General features: G+C 37.2%; 1 protein-coding gene across 4 annotated transcripts in view; it reads right to left on the reverse strand.

Moving 5' to 3' along the window:
- The window catches only part of EPHA7 (EPH receptor A7), a 189,911-nt gene that overhangs the window by 105,172 nt on the left and 66,426 nt on the right, over window positions 1-18,313 (reverse strand). For all 4 annotated transcript variants that reach the window (XM_063443579.1, XM_063443577.1, XM_063443578.1 and 1 more), the window contains exons 4-5: window positions 13,543-13,698; window positions 8,696-9,031 (exon numbers count right to left, since the gene is read on the reverse strand). In XM_063443579.1, coding sequence (XP_063299649.1) covers window positions 8,696-9,031; window positions 13,543-13,698 — 492 coding nt within the window. The remainder of the gene's footprint in view (window positions 1-8,695; window positions 9,032-13,542; window positions 13,699-18,313) is intronic.

Consider the following 18,313-nt stretch of genomic DNA (forward strand, 5'->3'; position numbering starts at 1 on the left):
TGGACATATATACTGGGACATGAACACAAATAAGTACACACATTTTCTGATGATTGAGCCATAAAACACAACATTTTTGGGAAAAAAAAAATCTGTAAGGGTGGAATTTCCCTTTTCAAATATAAATTAGTATCACCCTCCAGCTACATTATACAGTTCACCAATTGGTTATCTTGACTCTATTGTGTTTTTCAATTAATTACAGTTGGTTAGCCTTTAATAATATTAAATGCTGTGAAATATGCTTTTCTATTTTTATATATTACTATATTATATATAATATATATCATATATTTTATTATGATAATTTTAACTTACAATACCCGATGCCAATACAATAATGTTGCACCAGTAATATTCTTTTATATATTATTATATATTACTACATATATTTTTATAATAGATATTATTTTTATAATAAATATAAAAACTACAAATTTACTACACAAATGTCAATTTAATAATGTTCCATCAGTTAGTATAACATTCAGTTAATATCAATTTTATTTTGTTACAGAAAAGCAACATACATTTTTAGTATATCATTTTTCTTATAGTTGATGGTCCAATTTAGGTAAATACGAAGAGGCCAACTCCTTTGTGTCAACACGAAATTGATGACACTAGAGTGTGAATTATTGGAAATTCTAAATTAATTTCACATTTTAGGCGTAGCCGTAACAGAGACATTGGAATTTGTTTTTAACCCTGTAATAGGTTCTCTGCCTGAAATTGTATTGCTTTTAAAAGTCTCCTGCTTTTGTCCTTGTGGTTCCAACAAAGGAAGCCATGGTAGGTTTGTGCGTATATATCCCTGTCACATACTTTTCCACATATAATATATCACTAAGTTCCAGCTCATCCTGATTACATTTACTAGCCAGCCACAATTACCTCTCCCTATGTGCTTGACCCACTGGTAAACAGAATTTAGACTGCTTAGCTAATTTATGTTTCAGCATCGTACCTTTTAATTGCTAAATTCCAGCTGTGTGACTGTAGTGCAGTGATATAAACATTAAAAAAAACAACGTAATCACTGCAAAGTGAAAACAAATGTTTTTACACTTGTAATTGATGTATCTGAAAGCTAGATCTTGATTATGTTCTGCTATTTAGCCCTATTACTTGGATCAGTTGTTTAAAGCTGTTAATGATCCATCTAGATCAATGTCTCCGCTTGTAGATATAATTTACTGCATTGTTACATTAGTACAGATGTTTTTATAGATGGATATGCTCCACTTCACTGGCTGGCTTTTTTCCGCATTGCACGTTTCAGAACATTGCTAGGAACAAATGGAACAAATAAATAAAATAATCAAGATCTGTATATGATGTTCCTCTGTAATCAGTAACTAATTATTCTTTTCCGCTAAGATCTCTTGATCTGGGGAAATAAGCTTACTGTTATTAACTAGAAAATTATCACACATTAGAACAAGGGCAAGTAGATAGAATCTGTGCTAATAAATTTATTTTATTTATTTTATCTGCCCATGTCAATTAACAAACCTAAATGCTTAAGGTAAGCTGCCATCGATTTTTTTATTAATGCAAATAAAAGATTGCATATGTTATAGCCTTTATGCGTATTGTTTTTTTTTCTTTTTAAAGTGCATGCACATATATTATCAATACAATATATTATTTCTTTTTGCTGACTTATCCTTGCTCAATGGAACTGGCAAGCTGTATGTCCTCTTTGTTCAGAAGCACATCTTCTTCTCCAAAAAGGATTTAAAGATTCCTACCCCCCATGGAGCAGTGGTAAGCAAAATACATATTGTAAAGCGGTATCAACTTAGATTTATGCGTGCCTGCATTATAAATGTATCCAAACAGAGACTCTAATATGTCATATTTACTTTAAATAATAATACAAAATTATGATTTGTAATTTGTATTGTGATTGAGAGAGTTATTATTAGTGGGCGAAATGCCATGTTGCAAAATTGATTTATATTATGTTCAATTAGGTATGTGGGCTGTGTCCTGCAGGTATCATTTTTACAATGATAACAGTATATATTTCATGTATTGATAAATATATACCTCTAGAATACTGAACTGAATATTAAATACAATTACGATAGTAGCCTGTCTGTATATTATAGGCATATTAAATAGTCAGTGCCAACAGGTTGGTGCTCAGCTGGTAAAAGGTTATGTGGTTGTTACATGTCATGTGTATGTAGTGCCTAACATATGTGTCATGTGGGTTCTGAAAGTCATCAGAGTGCTGTTTTAAATACCCTGTTAATGATACATGGTATATGGCAGCCATGTGTCAAGTATTGCAAAAAGAAAACAAATATAAACACCACAATATTCGTGAAAACTAGTGTAAATTACTTAACTTCAATTAATATGCAGCCTCCCGAGATCGTTATCCACAACAAACGACCTTTACAGAATACAAAAAACAATTGTTTTATTTTTAGGTAATAATCAAAATCCAATTGTTTTATTTTTAAAAGGTGAAACACACCATCAAAATAAAAATTAAGAATGCGGCAATAGGTCCAACGCGTTTCATTCAAATAAGAACTTCTTCAGGGACCGCAACAATAATAAAACCACATACAATATCACAGATTGTAAAATAATACATGGTATGTATTATTTTACAATCTGTGATATTGTATGTGGTATGGTATGTATTATTTTACAATCTGTAATATTGTATGTGGTTTTATTATTGTTGCGGTCCCTGAAGAAGTTCTTATTTGAACGAAACGCGTTAGACCTATTGCCGCATTCTTAATTTTTATTTTGATATTGTGATATTGGCTACTTCGCATTGGCAAGGGGATTACTAGCCCCCCATATCATCAGGGGAGGCACATTATGAACGCTCTTTTCTACACCATCTTGTGAGTGCATTTATTAACAGCGCAAGATTTATTGTATATACTGTATTACACTATTTTGCTTTTGTATGTTCTCTCTATAGATTATACAGCCATATCCCGATTCTGTTTGTGGTTTTATGTGTCAAGTATTGCTATCTATAGAATACACCCATGGGTGTTATAAGTCATATGGATGCTGTCTACAAAGCGGGTATTCTGTAGGTGTGTTATGTAATGTGTATCATTGAATGCTTGTGTAAGTGCTGTGCATCACATCCTGTTGGTGCTGCATGTCATTTGGAATACTGTAGTTGTCTATCTTGTTGTCTGTTTTTTCCTAAACAAATTTTAAACACACTTTTTATGGAGGGGGCTACAATTGCTGGTCAGCAAACAAACTCCAAAGCTTCAAAAACTCTATTACAGAGTCAGAGAAATATACTAATTGTGCTTCCAGTACATTTGCCCATACAAATTCCTTCCCAAGGTGAAAAACCACTGCAATTCGGTGTACCCATAAAAACAATAAAAAAGCAAGCAAGCCACAATCCTTTTGGTTGGTTGAAGGCTATCACAGCTTGCTCTTTGCCTCTGTAAGCAAACTATATAAACTTATTGTGCAAATTATTTGTCCATATTTGAAATATTGTATTGCTGGACAAGGTTTAGGCAATAAAAAAAAACCCTATAATAAATTGTTTTCATATTTCTAGACCACCATGGGGGATTGCAAGGACATTTTTGCGTAATCCTTGGAGCTCAGGTAAAATCGTAAATATTTTATAAAGTAATATTAAAACATTGCCAGTAAAAGACGCACTGGGGGGAAAATATGAAGAAGAAAAAAAAAATCTTCATTCTGCATTTTGTCGTACAAGGCTCCTATTCATAGATTTTTAAATTTCACTACTGGGAAAACAAAATAGAGAATGGTTTTACAATACAAACTATGTAGCCTTTTTTGTTTGTTTGTTATCCTTTGTTTTATGACATTTCACTTTAATGAATTTAAAGTAGAACTGGGGATGTCCAAAATTAAATTTTCTAACATGTTCAAGGTATGATCATATTAATTTAAAAGCTGACCGCATAACCGATTCAGTTTCTTTTCCTGGTTGTCAGTAGCAAAGGGGGTTAATAAAATGTATCCCCTACCTAAAACACATTAAAGGTAATGTAAAGTGCAGATCATACAGAATTTTTTATAACTTACATATGTATGGGGCAAGCATTAAAAGAACATGGAATACATTTTAGGTCTAGGAATTAGAATACAAGATTTCATTTTACGATGCAAAATTTGTACAAAATGGTTTTTAGAGCCGTGTAATTTTCAATTTGTAAATTCATTGTACTGTGGGGATTCAAATGTCAATATGTAAGAGATTAATAGTAATAGTAACTATAATATATGATATTTTGGATTTCTCTAATCACAAACCACCTAATTTATGGAATTTCTAGTCTTACTGATTGTAGTAGAGTCAAGTAGCAGATAAGCGCTTAATATTTCAAATGGACAATAACATCATATAAGCTACAGATTAAAACAATATATAATTATGATGGTCAGAAACTGATCTGAAAAACAAATATATAAAATCTTAACCAATAATTCAACCACGCTCATTAAGTAGTTATGTGACATCTAATAAATATTGTACAGTTTAAAGTAATTTAAAATCAATACTGAAAACCACAGACACAGATATGAGAAGACCTAACATTGTTTTATGCGATATGAACAAAAATCAGAGAAATAAAAACAAGATTCGAGTAGTATATTAGTAGAGCAAAACATGCTGCTTTCTACATTATCAGTTTGGTTTTCTAACACTTGTTAACAATAAGAGCCATCACTACTGAATGTACCATTTAGCTAAAACAAAAATGAAGAAATATTAAAGGAACACTAATACAGGCATAGGCAACCTTCGTCACCCGAGATGTTTTGGACTGCACCTCCCATGATTCTTTGCCAGCATTATGGGTGTAAGAGCATTAAGGGGGATATAGTCCACAACATCTGGAGTGCTGAAGGTTGCCTATCCCTGCTCTAATATATATGGGGAGGGGGAAGATATATTCTTTTATCATATTAGATAGCTGGGTCCCCGTTAAAAAAAAAAATGAAATACATACAATTTCTTTAAAACTTACTTGAAATCCAGTTACGGACATTCAGGACAGTTGACTCTCAACACTCACCCTTCTGCGAGGTCATCAATACTGATGATTTTTGTTCAATAAAATGCTTTCCATAGAGAAGCATGGAGGACACATGAGTTAATCTTTTAGAACCAATGAATTCAGTGTATCTAACAGAAAAGCATTGGAAGTACAGTGTCCCGCATCAGTATACACTGCAGGTTGGCAGGAGACGATAAAACGATTTTAAAATGCAATGTATTTCAGTCCAAAGCCTCTAGTGGCTGTCTGCCTGTGAGCTACTAGTAGGTGTAAAAACTATGAAATGTATACAGTGCCACTTTTCAGAAATAGCAATGTGTACAGCTCTCTGTCTGCAAGGCAGTATACATTCCCAAAGATCACTTCATTAACTGACTTTGAGGAGAGTGTCTTCATATCAGATTTTAGAACAATTTATGGCATTGTCCAAAGAAGGGAATCTTAGGTGACTGACCAACAACCACAATGGCAAAATCAAATGTAAAATAAAGATTTAGATTATCAGTGGAGAGTCTTCCTTAGGGCAGAGCCCTACCAGTTTTTATATGGAGAAAATGTTACTTGCAATAGTTTAGAAACACTAACATTTGTTTTCTAGAGGGGAGGGTTGCAAACAAAAAATATGGGTGAAAAAACCCCGTAGATTAACATATTTAGCTATGTGTTTGTCAAAATTAAAATAAAGAAAACTATGCTGTAATAGGTTTCAGATCTGCAGACCTCACCCCTCCCCGCTCCACCTGTTTGGTAACATCTGGACAAGATTTCTTGAGAGCAACTAGACATGTGAAAAAAATGGGACATGTGTGAAATCTGTCCTGTTTCCGCAGGTATGCAACATGCCTAGTCTCCTTTAAGAAGGAATTTCAGGAGACACCCATTGAGTTGCCATTTCAGCAGCAGAGCAAGCTGCTCGTGAGTGGAGGCTTGTTATCGGCAAATATATTAAGTTGCCACCATTGGCTCATGGGACTAGGGCATAAAGTCTCCACAGTAGAGAGAAGTAAGAAGTTATCTTGGAAGTAGCACAGAGAGTGCACAGCAGCTCCTGACCCCTTTGAATATTGTATGGATATCTCTATATCATAACCAGCTCTGAGTGTTAACTCTGTATTAAATGGGGACCATTAAAGGAACACTATAGTCACCTAAATTACTTTAGCTAAATAAAGCAGTTTTAGTGTATAGATCATTCCCCTGCAATTTCACTGCTCAATTCACTGCCATTTAGGAGTTAAATCACTTTGTTTCTGTTTATGCAGCCCCAGCCACACCTCCCCTGGCTATGATTGACAGAGCCCGCATGAATAAAAAACTGGTTTCACTTTCAAACAGATGTAATTTACCTTAAATAATTGTATCTCAATCTCTAAATTGAACTTTAATCACATACAGGAGGCTCTTGCAGGGTCTAGCAAGCCATTAACATAGCAGGGGATAAGAAAATCTTAATAAAACAGAACTTGCAATAAAGAAAGCCTAAATAGGGCTCTCTTTACAGGAAGTGTTTATAGAAGGCTGTGAAAGTCACATGCATGGAGGTGTGACTAGGGTTCATAAACAAAGGGATTTAACTCCTAAATGGCAGAGGATTGAGCAGTGAGGCTGCAGGGGCATGTTCTATACACCAAAACTGCTTCATTAAGCTAAAGTTGTTCAGGTGACTAGTGTCCCTTTAAGAGTTGAGTACATGAAGTTAAGCAGACAGATGACACAGGTCAGAAGATGGTGGCTACAATGTTAAAGGGCAGAATCAAATTCTGGGGAGGAGTCTGGCACTCCAAAATCTTAAAAGTTCATCAGCCGCCACTGATTATTATGAGTATCACTTTTTGTTGCGATTATCCTTTTTATACTAGTCTCTCCTTTTTTTCATTCTAAAGTAGACAATATCTTTCTCTTCTATTCTTTTTTTAGACCCCACTACGTTTCCCTATACTTTCTAACAACCCTCTCTTGTTTTACACTTCCTGTCCCTGCAGCTTATTAATTTTATATATATATATGAACATTGTGGGAATGGTTTAAGGAAACTGACTTCTTCCTGACAGAAGACACAGACATAAGCAAATATCAGAAAAAATAATAATAATAACAAAATAATATATATATTATTAATTATTATTTATTATTTATTTTATTTTTTGCAGATGTTTGCTGCTTTCCCCCCTTATTCTCTCCATATATTTTTGTATTATATAGTTTGAATGAAAACAGAACACAATAACCTGGACACATATTTAGTGTAGTATAAACACACTGCCAGTATTATTGCTGTAGATAATTCAGATACTCCTCACCAAAAACAAAACTACCGTATATACTCGAGTATAAGACGAGTTTTTCAGCACATTTTTTGTGCTGAAAAAACCCCACTCGTCTTATACTCGAGTCAGTTGTCTGTATTATGGCAATTTTCATTGCCATAATACAGACAAGGACCGGGGGCTGTCAGGAAGCTGTAACTTACCTTCACCGCAGCTCCTGTCAGCTCCCTTCTCTCTCCTCCGTCCGTGCAGCTCCCAGGTCAGCTTCCTCTGCAACTCTCGCGAAAGCCGCGGGGTCAGAGCGTTGCCACGGGTTACCGTGGCAACGCTCCGCGCGGCCGTGAGAGTTGCAGAGGGAGCTGACCTGGGAGCTGCACGCACCGGAGAAGAGAGAAGGGAGCTGACAGGAGCTGCGGTGAAGGTAAGTTACAGCTTCCTGACAGCCCCCTCCTACAGCCCCATCCACTGGACCACCAGGGAGTGAGAGCCCCCCTCCCTGGCCAGCTAACAGGCAGGGAGGGGGGACGAAAAAATTAAAATATTAATAATAAAACAAATAATAATAAGAAAAAAAAATATTAAAATAATAATAACATAAAAAAATACAATTAATAATAAAATAAAAAAAAAATATTACCTAAAAAAATAGAATAACATTAAAAAAAATATTAAAATAATAATTAAATAATAATTAATAAAAAGCCCACCCCCCACCAATGCTCTGCACTCACACACACACTGCACACACACACACACTGCACTCACACATACACACACTGCATTCATTATATACACACACTGCATTCATTATATACACACACTGTAAATAAATATTCAGTTAATATAATTTTTTTAGGATCTAATTTTATTTAGAAATTTACCAGTAGCTGCTGCATTTCCCACCCTAGTCTTATACTCGAGTCAATAAGTTTTCCCAGTTTTTTGGGGTAAAATTAGGGGCCTCGGCTTATATTCGGGTCGGCTTATACTCGAGTATATACGGTATTCTGATCTCCTACATAAGACAGACCCAAGAAAAGGAAAGATATGAAGAGGGATGTGGTCCTAACGGGAGGATACTAGGAAATTGTAAATTGGTGAGTAAACAGTTGCTTACCAAAGGGCTTGTTCAAAGTAAACTATTTTCTGAGTGAGTGTATCAATTTCAAAAGCAAAATATAACACCATGTTCTTAATAAATAATGCTGAATCATTAGATGTTTAATGTATTTTTAATAAGCGCTCCAAGAGCTGTTGTAGGAATCATTAATGTATTGCACTTTACTAACTTTACATTAAACACATTTGCACTTATGTATTCTGTATTCTGGTGCATTAGTCCTGCAAACAGGAACTCTCTAGAACAAAATAAAGGGAACATACCTGCTTGACCAGTTGTAATGCTGACTGCAGCAAAAAGTCTCTGTGAACGACTCAGGTCTGAAACTCCATTGACAGCTTCAACTTCAAAAGTGTAGTTAGCATGAGCCACAAGGTCCACAATTGTGATGTAAGTATCTGCTAATCCACTCTGCTGGGGTACATATCCAATTGTATTCGCACAGGGCACACATTCACCCTGCTCCCAGCTACATCGTTTGCAAATGATACGATATGTGACATCGTTCCTTCCTCCATTATCAGCTGGAGGGCTCCATTCCAAACTCACTGTTGTCTGGTTAATATTGTAAATTAGATTCTGTGGTGCTGATGGAGGCCCTTTCAAAGAGAAGACAAATGTAATTAGCATATTTTATTTCTAGTGTTGGTGTGTCTGAGTGTAGAACAGAGCTTCAAAGCAACAAAACACCCAGTAACATGTCCCCCAGTCTTGCCACCACTCACACAATAGAGTTTAAAGGAACACTATAGGGTCAGGAACGCAAACGTAATTCCTGACTCTATAATGTAAAAAAAAACACCATAGCCATTATAACTTATTGCAGTGGTAATTGAGTAGGAAGCTCTAGGTTCCAAAGTCCACCCACTATTGTGCCCATTCTGCCCAAACCCACACCCTTTAAGTTCCTGCCCCCTCCACTTACTACTGACTGAGTTGCACTAACTGACCAGCAGAGGAGCATTACTGCCCTCAGTCATTTTCCTGGTCAGCTGTGCTACATTTCAGCAGTGTAGAGCCACAGCTTAACGCCCTACCCTGCACCCCCACCCCACTACGCTACTGATGCACATAAATGTAGACTTACTCGCTTGTATTGTGAACAGGGAGTGAAAGGAAAGCACAGAAACACAGATATGATACCTCTCTGTGTTGTTCCACGTGATATTTAGTAAGTCTTTCATCAAATTGTTCAATGTCCATTCCACAAAGTAGCACTAAATAATGTAAAGGAACACTACAAGAAGCATAACAATCACAGAGTTATTATGATACCAAGGGTGCACTGGCACCACACCCCCTCCATGTAAACAGTCCGAACTACATTTAACGGTTTGACTTCTCACCTGGGGTCAGCCAGGCTTGATCGTTCTTAGTCAATAATTTAAGCCCTGAGTTAAGCTCAAAGCAGAACGCTTTCCGCTCTAATAGAGCATGTGACTAAAGCCCAGCCAACCAAGACAAGAAGTCAAACTACCAGCAAATGCTAGCAAATGGTTTACATTTACATTGGGTACCAGGTCATTCCCGGCACCATAGCTCCTATAATGTACTGTAGTGCTTATGGCGCTTCGAGTACTCTTTCAATACTATTGACTATATTGGTCTATTTCTGTCAATGTTATTTATTGTGTGTGTGTGTGTATGTGTATGTGTATGTGTGTGTGTAATAGAACATGCACCTGTACTAATAAAAGTTAGACAAATGTCCACATTGATGCAAAGTGTACTTAAAAGGATTAAACATATTTTGCCAGCCAAATTTACGGAGATAATTGTCCCATTTGTTATTTTAAAGTACAAAATGCAGAGATATTTTTTGGAACATTCCAAGGATTTTATGTGGATTGCATGAAACCTAGCTCCAGTTTCACAATTTTAAATATAGAAACATAATGTGATATTCAATTTAAAAAAAAGTCTTATCTAGTCAACTCATTTTTACAATTGCTGACATATGTATGTACTCATTGGTTATTGTTTAATTCAATTTTTTATATTGTATTTATATGCATGAATATTGTCCCCGGTTTACCAAAATTCATATATATGTAGTGTTTTCTTTTCCGAGTTTTAATATTTCAGATGCCATAACCAAAACCTCCACATTACAGAAAATAAATCACTTTCTGTTATTTCTTCACCAAGATAATTGATTTTCAATTCCTTTATTTTGAGAAAATGTAACAACATGCACATATTTTATTTCTTAGAATGGTTGCATTAAATGAATCTGCCTAAAAATATATTGACGCTCCCATTGCTCTTTTTGTAAATGAAAATTAGAAAAATGTGAAGAAAAGTATAGTAAGCTTTTTGAAATAAATGTACACAGCTTCTATCAATTGTTTTGACAGTCAATGGGTCATATTTGAAGTATTTTACGGTCTTGAAAAAATACAGAACTCTACATTCCTAGGCTGTCTTATGTGACATTTTCTAAGGAAGATATTGTGTGACACATTATTTATTTGTTGCCATTTCTAAATTATTCATTCTGCTGTTAAGGTTTTAATGATATGTTTTCAGTATCCAACGGTGGGCCACTTTAGTGTATTATTGGAATATAAATTCCACAATTTTATAGCAGGTTTAAAAATGCCTGAATTGTAGTTGAACAACTGGTGGGTGTCTATAGAAAAATCATGAATTATGCTATCTCTGTTGGAATTGCAGTGAAATAAGGTTATAGTTTAGAGATAGTCTCTGAGCAAAAGAATACCCATTAGGCACCAGCATACTAACAAAAAGGAATTACACCAGGAAGGGACTTTGTGGCCCGCTGTATCCTAGAATGTTCTATCCAATCCTCCATATTCTACTATCTGCCTATTTTTATTTTACATGATCTCTTCTCTTGCAACAAAAACAGAGAATATGAGAATAGTCAAAAGCTCAGAGAAACATCAATAGTTTGTCATTCAGTTAGTCCCCACTTAGATCTCAAAAATGTTTTTGCTCACTTGTGCTATTACCAAGAGAACTATACTATTTACAAATCAGGCTGTTTCTATTCATAACTCGCCCAGACCCAAAATGTTAGCAAGTTCTCTCTGCACAAGAGATACAGCAATGCCCGGACAATCATTCGGCCTTCTCTGGGCCTCGTCAGCAAAGTGTAGCTGATACCCCTTACTGAACAGGGAACACAGGATCCACATTGGGATTACCCTTTTAACTTAGGGAGATCCTAAGTAAATGCACTGCAACAAAAACAAAGAATATGAGAACTCTGAGAACAGGCAAAAGCTAAGAGAAACCTCTGTAGCTTGCCATCAGTTAGTCCCCACTCAGGCCTCAAAAAGATTTTTACTTATTTGTGCCATTACAAAGAGAACCGATCTAATTTGCACATCCGACTGATCTGGCCAATAAGGTCAGTCCAGATCTTAAAGGCTGGCAAGTTCCCTCCGCATGGTAGATATAGCAAACGCGGACAATCTTTTCGGCTTTATTTAGGCTTTATCAGTGAGGTATAGCACAATTCTAAAAAGGTGCCAGAGCCGTGGCAACCTGCATGCACATTTCCGCCTATAATGGCGATCATAAAACATGAATCAAGCTAGCTTATCAACTTGGGTTTTACGTCTCACTATATACTAACTATACAATGTCTTACAATAAAGTCACTACTGTCACGTTCCGTTCCTGGCTGCGGATCATTCTGGTAATGGCTTCTGGTATCCAGTACTCCTTTTGCTATTCTTGTTTAATATTTCTTGGTTTTTGGTTTTCTATTCTGTGTCTGGTTTTCTTTATGCTGGGATTTCTGGGTTCATTCCTATAGTTCGTCCCTGGATTTCCCAGTCTCCAGGTTTCCTTTAAATGTTTGTTTTATTTGCCACACCCTTATGTTTCCAGCTTTCATTATGTGTTAGAGTTCCTGCAGGCAGCGGCTCAAAGCTTCTGTCCTTTCTTGCAGGTAAGTGCTATATATGTGTTCTTAATCTGTGGTTGTTTTAGCATACATTAGGCAGTGTAGGACCTGCCAGATATGGGGTACATTGGCGTTGTTGGCAGGCTTATGCAATGTATGATCATATAGTGTGACTAAACCCCCATGATTTCCATATGTAGTACTTAGTTATTTCTCCTCGTTTTGCCTATGTTATCTTGTCGTGTCTTAGTTTGTATATACTTGTCCATGTTCAGTCCTGTCCAGTCATGCCCATGTTTAGTTAATGTTCCCTTATGTATTGTGTCATGTTCTGGGTTTAGCTTCCTATCCTTCTCTGGTTCTGGGTTCTACTAGTTATGTCTTGTTTTCATGTTTGGTGCCTGTTCTAGCTTTGTCTTGTTTCTAGTACTGGATATACCCTTGCTGCAGAGCCTCCCTATTCAGCTCCTGGGAGGTCTGCTTATTTCCTAGCTCCTAGTTCCTTGGATCTGCAGAAGCTGAATCAGGGTTCTGGTTGTGGCTGCACAAACGCTGGTGCTCAACACCAAGGGGCGTGCGGTTACCCTGCACCAGACCCTGCTAATCCACCTCCACGCTGAAGACTCCCACTTAACATCAGGCATATTGGGTCCCGGTCCATGCGCCGCCGCCTGGACACTGTGTCTGGGTTCCGGGCACCGGACTACCACCCTGACAACTACAATCTGTCGTATCCTTGAATGACACCTCTGCAGATGCTGAAAAGCATATCCAAAAAAAAACCAACACATTTTAAAAATACATATGACCTATTTAGTTACACTTTTAGTGTATTATGTATGCAATGGACTGGAGTAACCCACTACAAACCCCACACATACACAAATTTAGTCAGCAAAAAGTATGTACACACAAAATCGTAGTATGTTCTATGCGTGCAGTATGTATATTTACATTTTCTTACCAAACTGACCTGTTCCTCTACATCCTTTACCTATGACAGGTGAACATTAATCCCAAATGTGTTAAAAAAAACATACCACCACTAAATGAAGTAAATACGTCACTGAATTAAATTCCTATTTATTATTATCACTACTTTAAAGCATATTCTTAAAATCAAATACAGTGACAGAATTGTTGCATAAATGACCCATGGTCAAACAGAATGATACCAAATCACATTCCGTCCCTAAGTTGTTTAATAAAATGCCCTTTAAATGTTGAACTTACTTGTGCAGGCTGTATAGGGTTCATCTAAGAAAGCTCTGTAATAGCCATCTTCACAGTCACAACGGGGCGATCCTTCCCTGTCCGAGAAGCTGTGCGAAGGACATCTGGAGCACTGTAAATCTTGAGATGATGACTTGTAGAAGCCACGGCCACATGCTAAGAAGAAAATAAAAATTATTACAAGATAAAACCTCGGCAATGCACAGATACAGCTCACATCTCGTGTATGAATTATTTCTAAATATTTACCAACGTGCATTTCAAACTATGTCTTCCTCCTTTAAAAAAAAAAATGCCTTCAGGAAACACAGCGGGTTTACCACACATTACCGTCACTGTTAGTAGTCATGTATTATACATTCTTTTACTACAGATATAGATATGTAACAAAGAGGAAACGGCTTTAAATGTTACAGTTCAACAGAGGCAAGCCGCATTATCACTATGGCAGTCAGCCAAAAAAAGGGTACAATAGGTATAAAATTCACGAAGGGTTTATCCTTTGATTGATGTCCCTTTATGGGTGGAAATCTATTGTCAAAGTTGTAGTAAAGGGAATACAGAGTGACTCATGCAAAAAGTATTTTGTGAAGCCGAGACAATAACCACAAAGCTATTTAGCTTTTATTATATTTTTGATTAAGATGTTAACAACATGCACATTGCCATGCATTCTCTGGAGATCCAAATGTATGCATGTTACTTTGACAAACAGAAAACCAATGCAAATAGAACGAAGATATTGCCCGTAAAAGGATTTGTTTAAAAAAAAATAAAAAAAATAAACATAACAAATATGTTTGTGGAATGCAAAAAACTGTCGGATTTGTACAACAGTCTTTTTATGTTTAAAGACATTTTATTTCACTATGATATTTTCCATGTCACCAAAACTGGTAATATGTAGAGATCAAAGAACATCTATACAGTTGCAGACAACAGCAAAACAGCACCAGTCACAAACAGATGGGAATGTGTATTCAGTCAAGGTTAACATCCATAAAGGCATTACTCCGGAAACATGTCAACATATCCAGTGTAATAAATATGTCTTCTATATTACTTGAATTTCAGACCTTGTTAACCTTATTTCCAAACGAAAATCATGCTTTTAGAGAAACAAAGAAATGAACATTATAAAAGGCAGATAGGATGCAGTTCCATTCCACTTTGTATTCTTTTCTTGCATTTATCTAAACTTGCATGTCTATGCCTTTGAAGACAGATGTGTGTGTGTGTGTGTGTGTGTGTGTATATATATATATATATATATATAATAATCCAATATCTGGCACTCACACAAAGAAAGATAATAGTTCCAAAATGACCCAGGTGCTTCCCAGCGCAAATATAGAACAGTAAATGAGGAGATCGGGTTCTCATGGTTACTATACACATTAGCCATCACGGCATTCCCTCACGCATGACGTCACTATGCATCACGCGCACGCACGTCAGTGCAGGCGCACTGTATCGGCACACTTCCGGGTTCAGACGCACGGATGAGCACTATCACACGCCTAGGGTAAGTCACTCATTTATTATTTGATATATATTTATGCACTGTACTAGTTATTATTAATCTTGATAAAGACCCAGGAGGGTCGAAACGTTGATTCTTTTAATACACATTTAAAAAATCCTGTGGTGTGCTCTGTTCATTTACTGTTCTTTATCTCTCTCTCTCTCTCTCTCTCTCTCTCTCTCTCTCTCTATATATATCTATATATCTATATATATATATATATATATATATATATATTTCCTGACCATTATTCATGGCAGCATATACTTTTGGGTAGCTCCTCCCCTCACAGCAGAAAGGACAGGAAATAGAACTCTGAAACTGGTATAAATAGATCCTCCCCCTACCCATCAGGCAGTCTTTTTTTCCTGTCCTTCACAAGCAGTTTGGAAGGAGTCTGCTCATGCAGGCCTAGATTTTCTTTTATGCTCACCAGGCAATATTTTTGTAGCCATGCCAGGGTTCAGCCTCTAAGCCCTGAAGACCCAGCAATACGCACTAAGATGAAAAGTTGCTACCCTGGGTACCCCCTTTAGTGACCGGGGGTCGGACCCAAACTCTCCCTGAAAGGGATGAAAATGGTCCACTGCATGCCAGGGTTCAGCCTCTTATCCCTGAAGACCCAGCAACAGGCCAGCTTGGGTACCCCCTAAGGGGATGTATGTGATCTACTGTCTACATGAAGCCCAGCAAACAGCATACCGGTAAGAGTTGCCAGCCTGGGTACATGCTCCAGCATCCAGGGGTCTGTCCTATCTCTCTTGGAAGTGATGACAGTAGTCCACTGCATATATGTGGCCCAGTTGAGTCTAAGACTTTATCCCTGAAGACCCAGCAAACATTACATGTGTAGGAGTTGCCAGCCTGGGTACTTCCTTCAGCAATCAGGAGTCTAACCTATCACTCTCCCTGAAGGGTTGACAGCGGTACACTGCATACATGAGGCCCAACAGAGTTGTGACTGTCGGGGTATACCTATTCTTTGTGTTCCACCTTGTATGGTGATGATGAATGGCATATGGGGTACAGATGGAAGCCTATAGTTTAAACAGTTTAGGCTGTCAGTTGTTCAAATCCCCATTTTGCTGAAACACAGGCCTGCAACGGTTCAGGTGAGTGCATTAGTAATTTAGATTAAAACTAGTATAGGCACCTGGGTCTCTGTTCTTTCAGTCCCTCCCAGCTGCTTATTTTGGCTTCCTTCTAACAAATAGGTCACATTTAGGAGATTTGTGTGGTGAGCATTTAGGTAAGTTTATATAAGGATGTTTGGTACAGGTATATGTACCCAAAAGAGTGCTGATGATACAAGTATGCATTGGGCAAAGTAGTGCTGATAATGCAAAAAGAGTGCTGATAATGCAAGGAGACATTTTGCAAAGGAGTGCTGATAATGCAATAAGACGCTGTGAAAAAGAGTGCTAATATTGGATATCCTGGCTGTATAAAGTCTGCTGGAATTCCACAGCCTGGTGACAGAGGAATATCCAAGGTAAGAGAACCTTCCTGGATGTCTGTTTGAAGTACACATATGTATATGACAGGTTTTGAAAAACCTAACTCCAAGTCCACACACACACTTGTTTCTATCAAGGTATGTGGCATTGATTGCTGTTATCTGTGCATTATCACAAATAAGCAGGCTTTTGCAGACAGTGGAAGAATATACTGCACAGGAGACCACCGGGCCTCGGTATCCATACATAATCTAGTGGTGGTACAGCATCGGTATGTTTCCACTTTATGCTGTAATGTATGAACAGTGTGTGTCCGGTATATGCTCTAGGTATGAGTTGCTATGAGGACACGGCCTCAGTATTTGTATCCACTATATGCTCTAGGTATGGGTTACTGTGGGGACACAGCCTCAGTGTAGGTGTCCGCTATATGCTCTGTGTATGAGTTACTGTGAGGACACTGCCTCAGTATATTTATCCACTATATGCTCTATGTATGAGTTACTGTGGGGACACAGCCTCACTCTATGTACCCACTATAGGCTCTATGTATGAGTTACTGTGAGGACATCGCCTCAGTATAAGTATCCTCTATATGCTCTTTATAGGAGTTACTATGAGAACACGGCTTCAGTGTATGTATCCACTATATGCTCTATGTATGAGTTACTATGAGAACACGGCCTCAGTGTATGTATCCTCTATATGCTCTGTGTATGGGTTACTGTGTGGACACAGCCTCAGTATATGCATCCACTATATGCTCTATGTATGAGTTACTATTAGAACACAGCCTTAGTATATGCATCCACTATATGCTCTATGTATGAGTTACCGTGTGGACACAGCCTCAGTATATGTATCCACTATATGCTCTATGTATGAGTTACTGTAAGGACACAGCCTCAGTATGTGTATCCATTATGTGTTCTCTATGGGAGTTGCTATGAGGACTCAGCCTCATTGTGTATGTCCGCTATATGTTGTGTGTGTGTTACTATTGGGATACCGCATCAGTGTATGTATCCACTATATGCTCTATGTGTTGGTTGCTGTGAAAGCACAGCCTTGGTATATGTACCCACTATAGGCTCTATGTGTGAGTTACAATAAAGATGCTCTGTGTGTGAGTTGCTGTGGGGACACAGCCTCAGTATATATATCCACTATATTGTCTGTGTATGAGTTGATCTGAAGACTCTGCCTCAGTGTGTGTTCTTTGTATGCTCTGAGTCGCTGTGGAAACACAGCCTCAGTATACGTCCTCTACATGCTCTATATGAGACATTGCTTCAGTGTATCTGTTCCCTATATGATTGATGTATTAGTGGAAACACAATATATGTGAATGATATAGGGCACTTCCGCTATATGAATCCAAACTAATACTAGTTCTATGTGTGGGTTGTGAGTCACAACCTCAGTATATGTGAGTGGTGTAATATGTGTATGAAGTTCGGTTAAAACACAGCCTCAATTTATCTCACTCATATAATCTTAATATGTGTACAGGCATAGTGTCACTCTATAGCAGATGCAGGCTATGTATGATTACTGTTTCAACAGACTCAGTATATGTAAATGATATATCTGTGCATAAGGTGCTGTTAGAATCTCTCACAAGGTATGTGATTCATATAATCTGTATGCAGGTTGATAGTATTATATAACCCCAATTTATATACGGCATTGGTGGATTTAGTATATACGAATGATCTAAGGTCTGTTTTGCGCTGAAATGTAGCACTGCCTAATTCTAGCAAATACAAATGGACTAGTATACTGGGTA

The sequence above is a fragment of the Pelobates fuscus genome, chromosome 2, assembly GCF_036172605.1.
Source record: "Pelobates fuscus isolate aPelFus1 chromosome 2, aPelFus1.pri, whole genome shotgun sequence".
Taxonomy (NCBI): Eukaryota; Metazoa; Chordata; class Amphibia; order Anura; family Pelobatidae; genus Pelobates; species Pelobates fuscus.